Here is a 17,039-nt window from a genome sequence, read left to right as displayed (position 1 = left end):
AACAAAAAAAGGCTGGGGAAGTGGGGACTGGCAGAGGTTGGAAGTAGTAGGAGAAGAAGCAGGCTCTCCTTGGTGGGGATGTGTAGCCATAGTCCTGCTCCTTGATGCAGGGGACAATGACATGGCTTCTCTCCTAGGGAAGAGATGAAGGCAGAATGCAGAGTTAAGGGGGTTGTACCCTCTTCTGAGGAAGCCTTGAAATGTATTGCCTACTGATGATGCTTTTAACAACTAGCCCTGTCTTCAGGGGCCTGAGTGTTAGATTCACCTTAGTTCCTAGGTTCATTTGAGATGGAGGTTTAAATTGCTATAAATTTAGGCTTAACTTGAATTTCTTAGCAGAGCACTGAACTCCTGGCAAATTTCCACAGGCATGCTCTTTCTGAATGGACTTGAAGATTCAGCATTCCTGTGGTCTAAGTACCTCACAATTAAAAGGCTCAGGCTTTGGTTTTTCCACAGTCTGACCCCCACTGTGCTCTGCACTGTTCGCCAGCTGCCGATCCCGACCAGAAGTGGCTCTGTGGAAGCAATGATGACTCTACATTTTCTGAGGTGCCACTTATCCTGCCTTTGGACAGAAAGTGATCCACAGCTTAGAGCTGCTGCACGGTGGGCAGAGGAGATACATGTCAGGCTTATTCTTGAGAGTTGTGATTTGTTTCTAGGTAATAATGAGTTGTGCTGGTGGGGTTTTACTGGATCACATAAAAGGGTGGTTAGCATTTATATATTTCAGATTTCAAAATCCTTCATACTTTGGAGGCAACTTTCTGTCACCCTCACAGTTCCACAGAAAAGATGTTGAAACTAGAGGATTTTTGATGACTGACCCCCAAACTCTATGTAAGCAATGAACACCAATATGGGTATTCTTGAACCCTTGAACTTTGTTGACATAAATGATAGAGGACTTCATGTGGCACAGATGAGACAATCCTTGATCAAACTCATCTTGCTCCCAGAGTAAGGCAGAGGCTCTATAAGAGCTTGAGAATCATGTTTCCCTACATTCTCTCCTTCAGAGGATGAAGTTTAGATCTGGCTTCCTTAGGAGTTTCCAAAGTTATGTTCTTCCACCAGGTCGAATTTCTGAAACGAGGGGGATATAATTAGGAGATGAAATTTCTCACCTGGTAAGACTTCATAAATATCCTCTTCTTTCTCCTCTGTAGGATCTTTTATCCCCACACTCCCAGGCAAGAGAATGGGTCTGCACTGGGAACCAGAATTTGGAGAGTCAAAACCATCAATATCATCATACATCTCCTCCTCCTCTTCTCCTTCCTCTTCCTCCTCTTCACATGGGATGGTTAAAGAGCTCAGATCTGCCAGGGCAAAGATGGGAATGAATCAAGGTAGGGAGCAAAAGAAAGGAGTGAGAAGGCAGGGAAGGAAAGAGGAAGGAGGAGGGGGGGAAGAGAATAAAACATGTCAAAAGAAAATGAAACACTAGGTTAAGTGCTGTTATTTCTAATGTGGGCCTTGGTGGCAGGAAATCTACAGAAAAGGCCAGACCAGCACTGCATCAGGTTTAAACCATCAACATAAATCCTTCCTTGCAATAAAACTTGATCAGGATGAAGCAGCCCTGAATAGTATGGGTGTGTGAATGGGAACACGAGGTGAAGGGAAGGAAATAGGACAGAAGAGGAAATGCCAGCATGCCACGCACTGGACGGGTGAGTGATGGCCTGCAGTTCTCCAGGGCACACAGAGCCAGGGCCTCCATGGTGGCTTCTTCTGTAGGGTGTCCGAGCTGTCAGAAGCCCATCTCCCCAATGATCTCATCGCAGAATTTCAGACAAGTTTGTTTGCAGAGAGTGAGAGAGAGAGAAAAAAAAATGGGCAAAAGTGGAAGAGGAAACCAAATGGGGTATGGTGAAAAATAACAGTAATCCGAGACCAAATGGAATGGCTGCACAGTGCAGTTACCACGTCCTCTGGCAACTGTACAGTCTGGCTGACCTTAAGTGGGTCACTGCGCAGAGGATGTTGGACCATTACAGCGCTGGGGAGCACCAGGGCAGGGGAGGGAGATTGGTTTTTATTTCGATGGGGTACTGGGAAGGCTCATTCTCTGAGTAGCACAGAGTGCTCTCTGAAACCCTGCTGAGGGGCCCCGACAGAATGGGCGAGTACAGTCAGCAGACCCTGGGGAAGGGAAGGACGGAGAAACATCCGATGTTCATTTCAAAACACAATAAAACTGTTTGGCTTGATTAGGCTTTTAATAAAGGTTTTGCAACAATTTTCATCTGAATTCTGGTGCCACTTCATATGAGAAAAAGGATCAAAGACACATTTGTGGCTTAAACCATATGTTATTATTTTGTTTGTTTTAAAATAAAATGGAGTGAATAATTTCTTCAATGTGAGATTCTGAAAGTACCACAGGGTACAGCTCAATAAAGCTGCTTTGAGTTTTATTGAGGTTTACACACTTAGGGGTATATTACACGCATAAATCCAAGGCACCTAGATGAGAGTGTACCCTGTAGTCTCGCCATCAATGTTCATGTTTGCCTAGTTCCAGTCTATTATACGTGACGCTGCTGGTGGATGCAATACTTTGTTTTTGTGATAGCAAAGGCATAACTGAGTAAAACAGGCAATTCTTGTAATTAAAGCTCGGGTGCTTGCTCCTTCTTATCCACAATAAGATCTTGCACTAGAATAAAATCTGTGAAGAGAAAGTTTGGAGTTTTCAGGTTGACGTGCTTCTCCCTGTGTCTTGGGCCAAGTATGAAGTTGGTGTTCCTGTCTTTCTGTAAGATAGGGTCCTGCCATGAGGGTACCTGAGGGTTACCTGATGCCAAGTGATTCACTCAAGGTGAACTGCTTCTATCTGCCACATTGCCACTCCCAGGAAAGGCTTCTTAGGCCACTGTTACTGCTGTGCCTGCAGGCTGGCCAGCAGAGGGTACTCTAAGAGCAGTCATTTAATATCCTCAGGCAGGACTTGTCCCATCTCAAAGCAAGGAACATTTTATTGTGGCTTGGGAAATAGCAATTTGTTTGTAATGTCCAAAGTCTCTGATGACCATCTATATTAATTTAGATTTCTACTTCCTAGTAAGACTGAAAAAGAAGAAGATTTTGGACCTTGTTTGCAATTAAAATGACTCTAAGTTATGAATTTTCTTTCCAGAATGAAAGGGGTTTTAGGAGGCAGTGAATTGGGCTGAGCTGGTTTTCAGGATCCCATTTTCAGTGATTATGAGTAGCAAAGTCTTGCCTGTATGTCAGGTGATGAGCTATGATATTAGAGGTCATCTCCAGGTTGATGATTTCCTTACTTTCTGAACCATACACAGTAGTTTTTGTTAAAATGTGGGCATATAGTGGGGAGGGTAGAGACGAGAAAGCAGGAAAAAATACACATGGAAACTAGCTGATACTTATGGAACAGTACTTCAACTGCAGATCCAAATATTATGTATTTCAAAACAGTAACACTTACCCTTTAATAAGAAACTTATTTGATCCACCCAGTCTCTGGCTTCAGCTGGACTAGTAGCTGTAAACTACAGAAAAAAAATTGCAAATTAATTTATCACCTTCACTAAAATTTCCATGCATCTTGATAAGGAAGCCCAGGGGAAGTTATCCGTGAGTTTTCGTCAACTTTAAAGCTCAGGATTCTCTGCTTTAGCTTAATATTTAGAAAGAAGACCACATATTAAATTCAAACCATTTTTTTCCATCAGCAATTTTGCATACCCAGATATCAGAGCTCTTTAAGTCCAGATATTTATGTATATGTCTATTATCTATTCCTTCATGTGGCATTTATTTGAGAAAAATTTACCAGGGGCGGGGGAAAGCAAAGCAATATGTACATGAGATGAAAACATCACAAAGCAGATACATTTGATAATAATGGAACTTTTTTTTCCCTCCTTTTCAGTGCTGGGGACAGAACCCAGTCCTTGAGCGAGCTAGGCAAGTGCTCTACCACTGAGCTACACCTGCAGCCCACAACTGGTTGTTGTGAGTAGACAGGGAGCATTTATTGTTGCCAGGAGCAGATTAGGGAGGCTTGCTGAAGCAAAACTGTTTTGACTGGATTTTAAAAAAAATATTTATTTATATATATTTTTATGACACTGGAGATTTAACCCAGGGGCACTCTATCACTGAGCTATATCCACAGGTCTTTTTAATTTTTTATTTTGAGACAGGGTCTCACTAAGTTCGATAAGTTGCTGAGGCTGGCCTCAAACTTGTGATCTTCTCCCTCAGTCTCTGGAATTTCTGAGATTACAGGTGTGCACCACCACCAGGCTGGTTGGATTTTTAAAAAGCATTGGTGGAAACTGGTGGAGGGAGCTGTTCATTTCAGGTAGGGATAACTATGGGCAAGATTACAAGAATGAGAACATCATGTGTGGGGAAGACAGGAAGATGACCAGCTTGCCTGGAGAATAATAACAGATGGAAGTTGAGGGTCAGAGAAGAGTTGGTAGAAGGGCTCTGAGTGACAGAAATTCAGAAATGTAGGCAACAGGAAGCTACTACTAATTCTAGCAGAGAGAGAGGGTGACTCTTTCAATAGTTTGGGTAGGAGGGATTAGAATAGACAACTCTGGAGACAGAAGATCAACTAGAAGGCTGTTGAACTGGTCCTCTAGGTGAAATAAGAGGGACTTAACTATCGTGAGGGCTGTGAGAATAAGAAAGGTAAAGATTTAAAGGCCACTGTAGAGGAAGAATCCACAGACCACAGTAATGATCTGGATTCAATGGACCAAAGAAAAGAAGTAAACAAACTACATTTTGATTAATAAAACAGGTCGGTCAAGCATCAACCCTTCATGATTTAAAAAAAAAAAAAGAATCAACTTGAAATAACTGTTTCTGAAAAACATTTTAATTATCTGGTCATTAGGATAACATAAAGATATATGTTGTATAAGAAACCTAGGTTCCTGTATGATGCTTATGTTAATAGACCCTATCATTGTTAGTTCCTTAAAAGCACATTTACTTTTTGTTTTTTCAAAAATTTTTTTTAGTTGTCAATGGGCCTTTATTTTATTTTTATTTTTTTGTGCTGTGAATTGAACCCAGTGCCTCACACATGCTAGGCAAGTGCTCTACCACTGAGCCACAACCTTGGCCCCAAAGTACACTTCAATAAAAAACTTTCTAGGAATATTGGCTTAGAATTTTCATATCAACTTTTATCAGATGCAGTATCATCAGAATTTAATAAAAAAAACAACTCAGAAACATATGCAATGCATACGTCTGTGTTATATAATGTTTATAAAGAACTCCATAGAAAAGCTTTAGTTTAAGTTTTTAAAAAATTCTAGAAATTACATAATGCAGACCTAGGTCACATAATAAAATAAGGGTTAATATACTGTAGAAATATAAAAACGTTAAAAGCTGAGAAAAACCTGAGGAGTCAAAGGGTTATTTAAATCGGTAATTTACTTTTAGCATGCTTTTTCTTTTTCATAAGTTAGCTAGAGCTTTGCTAACATTGCTTTAACAGAACTGTGGTAAAATAAAATTATCAAGTAGGAAACAATATACACACATATAAAAAATATTTTTAGTGAAAAAAATCCATATATCTCTACAGTCTTACATTTTTATTATTTCAACTTATTTTATAATGGGTAATAAATGCACGAGGTAAAGATTCAAAATATATACAAATGAACACAGCAAGGAATGAGTTCTTGCTCTGACAAGGTCCTCTAGCCTCTCAGTTATCATTATTACTACTAAGTGACCACTGTCACCAGTGTCTTAAAACTCCTCTCAGAGATATGCATTGCATCCAAATATAGGAAGGCCGTTTTGGATAGCAAGATGAATATGATACAACAAATAACTTCTTAGGATAGAGTTAGATTTTCCTTTTTCCTACTTTCATGGAAGAAAGTAGGGATAATCAGTTGAAAAATAAGCATGGGAATTACAGCCGTGAAACTAGAGACGATGAGTAAGGGTTTTGATGGTGCACTGCTGCGGTGAACAGGAATCTCACCTATAGGGTGACACAGGGAAGGGGAGGGATGAAGAGAGAGAAGCCAAGTGAAGTCATTGTCTAGGATGAGTGTGGCAACAGAAGGGAAGGGAGGCTGTGACATAGCAAAGGTGAGGACAGGGCAAGAAAGAGGGTCTTAGCTGCTGAAAAGAGAGAATAGAACCCAGCATAGCAAACAGGGAAGGAAACCGCAGCTCTAAGGAGGAGCACCAGCTCCTCGGATCATCCTACCTCATAGCTGCGCCTATCCTGGGAGGTCAGTTCAAAGCAGGCTTCTTTCTTGGAGTCTCTTCGTAGGTGGGGGGCCATCCGGACACTGTAGCCTTTAATGAGGAAGGTCCCTTTGGGCTGCTTGCCTGCAAGACAGGAAAGCTCTCCGTATCCCTAGAGAGATGCAACCGCCAGGGGAAGGCATCTTCTCTGGTATGTGAAATAAAAGCACAGAAACAGCTGTTACATCCCCGAGGAACCACAACAGTCAAGGAAAGGTTATTAGGGAAGCTTAGGAAGAGGCTACTGCGACAGCCAGGCAGATATCACTGCCAAGCTAGGGAAATGCAACACGAAAGGTTATTTTACCAAAAGAGTCCAACAGAGACAGTGAATTTATTAGAATGTTAAGAGATCTATAATAACAGAAAGAAGGAATTATTACAGTAGGGAGAGTGTGGTTGTAAATGTGAGGCTCGTGAAGGCTATTACAGAGCTGAAACATTATTATCAGGGCCAGCAGAGCTCACATTGAGGGGAGGGACAGCAGCACAGGGGCATTATAAGGTCCTGGAATCTCCTCCCATGCTTTATGTGGCATTTGGGCTAAACTATTCTTCCCCCTCCCCTGCTTCTCAGGTGGGAAATTATGCTAGAGGGAGAATAATTAAAACTCAGTATTTCATTCTCCTTTCAAGAGGTCAAATTGGGAAAGAAACAGAGGACTACTGAGTGTCACTAGATGATAAGGAAGGAGATAAAAGGAAAAGGACCCTGAGTGACAGAAAGGAGACACTACTTTACTTTTCACCTTTTCTTCTTTTTTACTTTTTGAAAATAAAATATTAGAAACAGGCAAAGAAGAGGTGGCTCAGAAAGATTTTATGTCAGGCAGGACACATGAAGGACAGCATCCTCAGTGTGAGGGATGCTTGTGTCCCCTGTCAGGTGAAATAAATTGAGTTTTTTTTTTTTTTAATGATGACATAAAGAAGAAAGTGGGATGACAAAATTAAAAAAGAAAAGAAAAGAAGAAAAAAAGACTGTCCTCACCTGGTTGAGCTAAAAGAAACATACGAACACTACACTTACTAAGAAATTGTCCTGGGCACAATAAGAAGTAACTGTCGAGAAGGGAACCGCGCAACAGTGCTTTTTGACACCAGAATCTTTTTTGTGAAAGTATCTCTCCTTGTTCTAACTGGCCACTAAAATGTTTTGTTGTTTCTTTGGTCACCAGATTTTATTTCACTCTGACGGCCAAATGGTCAATAAAAGTCTCCGAGCCTCTTGCTCTTATTCTCCCCCCACCCCCCAGCCCCCGCCTCTTTCCCAGTGAGTGTAAAGGATTCTGAATGAACAGAGAGGATACCTGGCTTTCTATCCAGATATGCCAACCATCTATTTAAATGCAGGAGAAATGATGGACATTTTTTGTCCTAATAGGTTGAAGAAAAGAACACCTGTCTAGCTCATGTGCCTAGAGTTCAGAGGGGAAACTGTGGTTGCTGGATTTGAGAGTGGGCTGGGTGGGGATGGGTAGAAGGACAAGGGGGATTTGTTCCTCAGTTTTCAAGGTGTGCTGCTATCAATTCCAAGCAGGGCTTCACACTTTACCCTTGGATGGGAGGGTTCTGAGGAATCCAGGATGGTGACTGGAAGACAAAGGTCAGGGACACCTGCTGCAGGCAGGGAGGCTGAGAAAGGCAACTGCCACGAAGTCAAGTGCAGATCTTAAGGATTCCAGGTCACTGAGCAACAGCTCTTTCTGCTACTTTAGTACCTGTCAAAGGTGGCAGAAAGTCCAAAGGCAATTGGGCAGGTATTTGATTGTTCTCTAGACCGAATAGCCAGGAGAGGAATAGGGTTTAAAAAGGAGAAACAGAGGCAAAATGGAAAATAATTGGAAGGAAAAAGAAAGTTCTATTTTGTAACTTTATCACTGGCCCCTGTAAGAAGGTGGTAGAGCACAGGAAGCCCCTGCAAGAGTGGATGCTTGATTTAGTCTCTCTTTTTCTCTTGCTTCCTAAATTACTTCTGGGACTGCCCAACTCTACCAAGCAGTATCCCTTACTTGAAAGTTTGCATTAGTGTACAAAAATAATTTTTAGCTTGTGTTTATTTGTAGCTGCCTCAACTTGTGCTTATATCCTTTCCTCTCTCTCATGAACTAAGCAACTATGTTAAACATGGATGAGAGGTCTTCTAGGGCTCATGAGTGTTGTGCTTGATTGAGTCAGTGGTGGCTCATTAAAAAACTGCCTCTGGCCTGAGTCAACACTTTGCTGCTGCTGCCATCTGGCTGAAGGGTGTCTCTTGGGCGCAGCAACCATTTGGGTCTCAACACTCTATGGCTCTAGGGATGTCCACTGGATTACTTTCCAATAGTCAGGCTCAAAGTTTGGAGCAGGCTTTAAGAGAGTCTGAACCCTAGAATTCTTTTTCTGGGCCACTGGTAAGCTGTTTAAATATTTCTCTGAATTATTATTATTGTTATTGTTATTATTATTATACTGGAGATCAAATCCAAGGTCCTGTGCATGCTAGGCAAGCACTTTATCACCAAGCCACACCCCCACTCCACCTATTCCCCCAATATTTTATATTTTAGCTATCTCATTAATGCCTACAAAGAATTTGAGGTTTCTTTTTTTTAAGTATACCAACACATTCAATTTGGAAAATATTGTGTTATTGGTCTTAATAAAAGATAACCATTTGATATATCAACCATACTATCCTAATGTTTTTGGAACTCTAAATTGACATCTGTTTTTGGTGACTGGAAAGGTATTATTTGCCCAAGCCTCTTTCTTTCTTAAGCGTGTCCCTTTCTGGGTGTTAGTTAAGGACTGCTATCTGGAGACCTAAGTGCTTGAGAATTTACGAAGTGCTTGCATCCAGGAGTGAGATGCTGCTGTGCAAATGAAGAACACTTACTTTTCTCATTAGCATAGTAGTAGAAGAAGCCTCTGCTGACAACACACCATCGCTTCTGCCACTCAGAGCCGAAGAAACTATGATCTACACAGAACAGCAGTAGGAGACATAAATTCAGGTAACTACAATCACTGAAGAGTCCGTAAAATCCAACTATACACAGTCCAGCGTGTTATTGTTTTATTTCCCAGGTTAATGGACTGTAAAACCCTCCCTCTCACTCCCACAGGTTATCCCATATTGACTCAGAGTCCAGAGGACAAGCTCTGTTTAAGGTCCAAGTTCTAAACAGGGTTGCCTGCTCTGTGCCCTCCCAGCTGTCTTTTTATCTAGCTTCCTTTATATCTTTCAGGTTCTAATCTCATCCTGTCCTTTTCAAATTCTCCACAACATCTTTTCGTGTTGCCTTTGACAAACCAGAATGATACTCCAGGCCATGGCCATGAGAAAGGTTTCTTTTTTTGTGGGGGGGTGTGCTAAACCAATTTGTCAGTTGAGTGGCAATCTTGGGAGTTCAGTCCTAGTAGTTCCTATTCTATATTCTAATGGAATGAGTTTAAATAAAGATCAAAAGTTGGGCTTGTTGGAAATTTGAGTGTGCTGCTTTATGCATGATATAAAAGCTACTCTCTTAGTAAAACAGTTTCTCTACTATAGGAGCACACTGAGAGATGAGAACAAAAATATAATTCATTCATTCAACAAGCTTTATTAAGCACCTGTTTGTAGCAGGCACTGCAAGTACAGGTATGAGCAGAATCTAATCAATCCCCATCCTGAGGGAGCTCCCAGTCAGCTAAAGATTCTGGCCATCTCTCTGCAGTCTACACACAGTAACACCAGACTTCTTGTCTTTCCTCTCCTTGCATTAAGTTTATCATTTAATGAGTGACAGAGTCCCCTAGACGTCTGTCAAGCACAGTGTTGGGCACAGAGAGGGTACCTGATCAGTTAACCTTTTTTTTTTTCTCATTTCCCTTCCGGGAATGTTCTGCTGTCTCTGGGTTGGATCAATACCTTTGCTTTTCTTCTCTAAGTATCCTTGCTTGATGATGTTATCAAGTTCTTGAGCTCCTCTTATGACGTCTTCCATTCCTAAAAGGAACAACAGCAGAATGCTTTGTTGAAACCTGACAAAATTTCACTTAGTCTACTTTAGATAATTCACATTAATGATGGAGTATAAAGGGCAATTGCCTAAACACAGCACAAAATAAAACATTTTCTCTATGATTGGGGAAAAAGTTAATTTTCTCTCTTCCTAATTATATCTAATGCTAATATCACTTAAAATGATCTAAGCATACATTAATTTGTGACAAGGGGAGGTAGCATAACTATGTACTGATTGGCAGGAAAAGGACTCCAGGGAATTAAGAATTTGCTGTGGATATAAGCTACAAATTGGATAATCCACACTGAGATAATCAAAAGTCAAATGGATAGTTATCAGCTCAGAGAAGACTTAATAACTGATAGATTCCACTATAAATATGGTCACCTCAGAGGGGAAAATGAATATATTCATCTTTTTTCTTCTTTCTTCCTTTTTAAATAAAAAAAAAACCCCAGAAAGCCACTCTGTGAACATAAATTTTATTAAGTTCACACAAAGAAGAGCTATGCAAGGTGAACTTGGCAATAACTGCCAAATCTTGGTTTCTTTAAAGAATGGGAAGGAGTCTAAGGGTCCTTAAAGCCTTAACAAAAGAGAAGACCCTGGGCTGGGGATGTGGCTCAGTGGTAGAGCACTTGCCTGGCATGTGTGAGGCACTGGGTTCGATTCTCAGCACCACATATAAATAAATAAAATAAGGGTCCATTGACAACTAAAAAAATAAAAAAAAATGAAATAAAAAGAAGACCCTAGAATTGACATCAGCCTTGAGTTGTATGCTGCTGACATTCTTGGCTTTCAACAGCCTCCTTAGGTACAAATTTATTGAAAAATCAAGATGCTAATCCATCTTCCTCCACAGGGTTTATCCTTATCCTATGGGGCAAAAGACTGAGGGAGGAGTTTATTCCTCAAAAAAATAAAACAAGACCCCCCCCAAATTCTTTAAAGAATATAAACAACCTTCTGTCTCTTTTTTCCTCCCTCTTTTCCTTCCCTTTCTGTTTTGTGGCTCAGGATCAAAGCACAGGCTCTACCACTGAGCACACCCCCAGCCCAATTCCACATAAGAAAAATGAAAGGGAGTGGACTAGCAGAATCTAAATATTTACTTGTTTTTTAGTTTTCTAATTCAAATCTCTTCTTTAAAAAAAGTTATAAAGCAAACCAAATACAAAAGAAAGTAAGTCACAATCACCATATGAATCAATCATGCCATCTATATGCTATTTTGAGACTTTGGGGTGAAATGCTTTTTTTCAATAAAACAATTGGCTTTTAAACATCTCCTACAGTGATCAACATTCACTCAGTGGTGGCTATGGGGTGGCACTTGGTTCAGTGCTTTACCCACTTTTTGTTTAAAGACTATTTTAAGACTATTTATTTATTTTTGGTACTGGGGCTTGAACCCCAGGGCAGTTAACCACAGCCACAGCCCTAATTCTTTTATTTTTGTTTTGAGACAGAGTCTGGCTAAATTGCTTAGAGTTTGAGGCTGGCCTAAAACTTGCGATCCTCCTGCCTCAGCCTCCTGATTTGCTGGGATTATAGGCACGTGCCCCACTGCACCTGGCCATTTTAAGACAATTTAAAATGCAGTTAGGATTACCTTTTGCTTCTAGGCTGTTTCAAGAACAGTTTTAAAGATATAGATCAGAGGAGCCTTTTTCTTTACCAGTATGCTTATGTGTCTCTTTATTCAATGGGTCCTTATTGTTAAATTCCTTGATCATAGACTATTTTCACTTTTATGTTATATAGTTTGCAAAGGCTGTGGCTGCCGTAAATCCTTCTAGACGGGTCTCAGGGTGTGTGGATGAGATGAACCATAGCAAAGGAAAGTTCATTTTTCTAGGATTTTTTCATTTCTCCTACACCATTGAAAATTCTAATGTCCCTCTGAAAACATGCTCCAAGAATAGCAGATTCTACTGGGGGTGGGACAACAGGTGAGGTGAGGACAGGATGGCCGAGTAGGCCCTTGAAGGAAAGCTAATTTCTGAAGTACTGTCGAAAAATTGCTCCTGGAGACCTAAAATTTAAATGAAAGACACAGGGGATAGGATAAACAAGATCCCCTGAGCTTGGAGTTTCCATCTCTTCTCCCACAAGTTTTTCCTTCCTTTTTTTTTTTTCTTTTTAAAGGTCTTGTTAAACTTAGAGACACAGCTTCTTGTTGAAGATGCCAAGAATCTGAATCATAAAAGACATGTTAAATGTTCTATTAGAATTCAAACCTCCTTTTTTAATGCAAATCTAAATGCCATTTTATGGAACATCTATAATTATGAAAATGGGAAGACATTGCCTCGTGTGCGGGGAGAGTCTGTGAGTATGAATATTACATTAATGTGCCACACCAGCTCACTGATCCTGCTGGCAGGAGCATAAAAAATGCTTGAGTGAAACTTTTATTTAGATGTTAAGACTCCAGGCCCCAGCGGGGTGACAGAGACAGCCCCTGTGAGTTGCCATCAGAGAGAGAGCTTGAATTGAATTACCCAGGGGGGAGGAAGTAGTGATGAGCACTGCTTCGCTTATTTAATTTCATTTACTTTCAGTACATTATCAGCATGAGGCTTTTCTCTCCCCACCAACTGAAACCCAAGAATGTCACCACCAAGAAAACAAAGGCATAATACAGCAGAGATGCTTGAACTCCAAGTCACTAATTCTAGGACAGAAGGGATAGCACCATCCCCACCTTCTCTCCCCTATAGTCAATCTCAGTTTGCTAAAATTGGGCACTGAATGAATTGCTGAATTTTCTCAGTTGGTGGTTTACGAACAAGATTCTGAAGAGTAATAGAGTTGGAAATATTTAAAAAAAATATGATGTGTTTTTGTACGTAGTAAGATGTGTTATATTGTTCTCATCCTCATTAGAGGGAATTTGTATCAATGAACTCTGTTGCTTGGTTTCCCTGATGGGCTGTGGGAAAAAATGGGATTATAAGCAATGTTTAGAATGGCTATGAAATAAAAAATAGGCAATCGAATGAAATCAGTCTCTATTCTATTGACTGTGTAGACATCGTGGTGAGTACAATGACAGAGTTGTTCTCCATGTCAAGTTGACTCAGCTCAATCTCATTAGCTTTCTGATCTATCAGACAAATCCACACATGATGATGGGTAGCCATTGTGACCCTGAAGTCATCTCCTATTTCACTGTTAGTTCAGAGTCCTACTGATCAAGAACTGGTGGATGCACAAGTCCGACCAGGCCATGGGGAGATGAGGCAAGAGGAGTCTTATGTGCCTGGATCCACACCTACTGGCAAACAAACAGATCTGCCCAGAGCTACTTAATGTGTAGTAGAGAGTATGTAAATGCTTTGCAGGATGATATTAAAAATAAGAACCCACAAACAATTTTAGAAGTTGCTATTTTAAGGCAAAAATTATATTTAAGTATATAATTAAAAAAGAGCTTTTTGTTTATTTCCTGCAAAACGATATTATCACCATAATAAAAAACTAGAAATGATTTCAATTTACTGGGAATAAATGACCCTCTTGGATAAACCTAAGGGTGTATCACATTATATCAGCACAAACCAGAATTGTGTTAGTGTCATAATCTTTCTCTACCACTGTGCTTAACTAAATCTCTCAGAATAACCCATATAAAGAAAAGATTCACTTAGCTGAAGGATGTGGGCCATAAAGATAAGATCAACAGAGAAGTGTGTTACCCAGAAGTGATGGCCACCCAACTTCCATGGCAGATGAAGATAAAAGAAATTCTCAGACATCCTTCTCTCTTCATTCAGATTCCTTTAAACCCTTGAGTCCCACCCACACCCAACTCTGCAATAAAGAAAGACAGGATAGGATTCCGTCTCTCAGCACTAAAGATGACTCTTCAGTCAGCTATGCACGGCAACAACAATAGGGACCCTTTGGAGTGTGATACATTTCCATAAAGCAGTCAATAAAAAAAGACATGGGAGCTTATGTGAGTCACGGCCTATTTAACCAGCTGCGTTCTAGCCCACTGAGAAAAGAGAATTGGAGAAATCAGTTGGCAACGCCACAGCAAAAAGCTAATAGCACGGGAGACCACGCAATTTCCACTGCAAAAAGGCTGCAGCTCCTGCAGAACAAACCAGGTATCCACTACCTTCCTTATAGGCAGCTGCTAAATCAATCCGAAGAGAAAAATCAACGATTTTTAAAAACATCTTTTGTTCAATTCTTCCCCTGTTAAAATTGTGGACTTTTCCCATCATCTCCTTCCTTCCAATTCAAGTTCTTTTCAACTGTTTAAAAAAAGGAACAAACCAAACCAAGCCTGGAGACCAATAGCTATCAGAGCTAAATTTCAGGCAGGTTGAAGTTAGTAGGTTCCTTCATTAAAGTACCCATGTATAGAACCTGGGGATTTGGGTAGATGAGGTTGGAGAAAATATCATATTAGAAGGCTGAGAATAGTCAAGTTCCATTCTGCGATTCGAGTCACAGCAACTATGTGCCCTTCTGCAGACTTGTGTGAAGACAGACACCTGCAAGATCTCAAATGTGTACAGGTGAAGAGGGTATTGCAGGTAGGGTGGGGTCAAGATAAGTTTCTCTTGTCTGATGGCTGTCTATCCCAAATTACTTCATTAAACTTTCTCTCCTTTGCTTTGGGTCTCCGTGACCTTCTTTAATACATTCATTACTGTTTTTCCTTAGCTTCTTATTTTTTCCTTGGTTACTTTTTTGCCTTTTTCTCAATTTTCAGGAAGCAGTCAATAAATGATAGCCTGTTTGTGGTGTCTGGCAAGAATTGTGCATCCCTGTTACTAACAGGGGAGTTGGTTCAATGACTTCCTCTGTTAGTCCATTGGTGCAGGCTTGTATAATTCCTTAACTTCAATGGTTCTGCTTGATATTCACTTGGGTTGACACTTATTCAGCGTATTTTTCTGTCATTGTGCTTCATGTATGAAGGAATTTAGATAAATGCATATAAGGTGAAAAATTCTAAATCATTACTAATAGACTTAGGATTTAAAAGACTCAAAGATTCAGAAGCCACTCAGATGACTTTAAACTCACTGAATAGAACTGTTCATGGAGAAAAAAGTCCAACAGCAGATGAAAGGAAAGGAGTGAACATCACATACTTAATCAAGTCCTTGAGCAAGCTGTGATGTAAGGAGCTAGGAAACAAGACAAGTGTAATTGGAACTAGACTGAAGGATGTCACAAAATGGTAGAAACAACACAATCTTAATTAGCAAACCAACTCTGAAGACCACATTTAGGAGATCGTGATGGATCAAGTTGCTCCTAAAATTTTTTTCAAGGTCTTTAAAAACAACAGTTAATCCAGGTAACAGACCAAATAGTATATTTTAAAAAATTGTGGAAGAAATCTTGTTATACTGAGGATAAAGAAAAATCATCATAGTTTTTAGCTGGGGTGGGGGTGGGGGACAGGTTAATTGAGGAAAAGAGTAATTGAAAACTAACATAATTTAAAAAAATTTTGTAGTTGTAGATGGACAGAGTGCCCTTATTTTATTTGTTTATTTTATGTGGTGCTGAGGATCCAACCCAGTATCCCACATATGCTAGGCAAGTGCTCTGCCACTAAGCCACAGCCACAGCCCTAAAAACTAACATACTTTATTTTATTTATTATTTATTAAAATATTTAATTTTTTTAGAAGTAGTTGGACACAATACCTTTATTTTTATAAATTTATTTTTATGTGGTGCTGAGGCTCGAACCCAGGGCCTCGAACGTGCTAGACGAGCGCTCTACCGCTGAGCCACAACCCCAGCCCCCAAACTAACATATTTTAATTAAAAGATTTAAAAAAAAAAACCCTAATAGGTTTTAACTAGAATTTTACTAAGCATTCTAACATCTTGTTGGTGTTCCACAATAGCCCTATGAAGCATATATCATCATTAACTTCATCTAATGGACAAGCAATAATGAAATTCCATGACTTGCTCAGCAGGAAAAGTTCACACTCTTTCCCACACCCTGAGCTAAGCTAGGTTGCGAGCTTGGGCAACTTAAAGGCCACCCAGAAATAGACGAGAAAAGAGAGTTTCCCCACCCCCCTCCCTCCCAAAAGAAACCCCATGTTTGGAAGAAGAAACAGACAAAATGCATGGTTATTCTAATACTCAATGTCCAAAAAATACTTTAAGGTCCTCTATTTCTTATTTACTTTATTAATAAATCTACTTACTGACTCATCCATGGGATTGCTTTCTAGGATAGGTCTATGTGAAATCCAAGAGGTCAAGATATACAGAGTAAAATAAAAGAATGTCTCAGCATGCAATAAGAGGGTGCACAGTTAGGAAAATCTAAGAGGAGCAACCTGGAGCTCTCAAAAATTGCTGGACTCCTAGGTCTTATATAAGATCTCTTCTTATGAAGAGTGATATCTAGGAAACAGAAACCCTGTTCCAGTATAGACTCATGCAGGAATCTTAGACATGATTTGTTTACTCCTGAAGAAAGAGATCTTGGTTTAAAAAGAAAGATCATTAAACCAAATATGCAAATTGTTGTTTTTCAAAGAATGGTCTATCAATAATAACAAGACACAAAGCAATATACAGAAACGGTGCCTATTCATGGAGGATGAAGAACCTCATTCTTAAAAAGAGGCAGCATAGAAGAGACTTGTGCTCCTGGGGGATTCCCCTCACATCTTCCTTTTCAGTAGAGTTTTACTGACGAGAAGTAGAAACATCAGAACAAGGACTTTCTAACTCCTGCTAGGATAACTTCAACACACTAATGCC

General features: G+C 40.0%; 1 protein-coding gene across 1 annotated transcript in view; it reads right to left on the bottom strand.

The window, feature by feature from the left end:
• The window catches only part of Skap1 (src kinase associated phosphoprotein 1), a 281,957-nt gene that overhangs the window by 38,960 nt on the left and 225,958 nt on the right, over nucleotides 1–17,039 (bottom strand). The window contains exons 5-9 of the mRNA XM_077801083.1: nucleotides 10,175–10,252; nucleotides 9,158–9,241; nucleotides 6,239–6,363; nucleotides 3,464–3,527; nucleotides 1,134–1,328 (exon numbers count right to left, since the gene is read on the bottom strand). Coding sequence (XP_077657209.1) covers nucleotides 1,134–1,328; nucleotides 3,464–3,527; nucleotides 6,239–6,363; nucleotides 9,158–9,241; nucleotides 10,175–10,252 — 546 coding nt within the window. The remainder of the gene's footprint in view (nucleotides 1–1,133; nucleotides 1,329–3,463; nucleotides 3,528–6,238; nucleotides 6,364–9,157; nucleotides 9,242–10,174; nucleotides 10,253–17,039) is intronic.

Source organism: Urocitellus parryii, chromosome 7, assembly GCF_045843805.1.
Source record: "Urocitellus parryii isolate mUroPar1 chromosome 7, mUroPar1.hap1, whole genome shotgun sequence".
Classification (NCBI taxonomy): domain Eukaryota; kingdom Metazoa; phylum Chordata; class Mammalia; order Rodentia; family Sciuridae; genus Urocitellus; species Urocitellus parryii.
The sequence above is the reverse complement of the archived record's forward strand: the minus strand, read 5'-3'. Positions and strand labels throughout refer to the sequence as shown.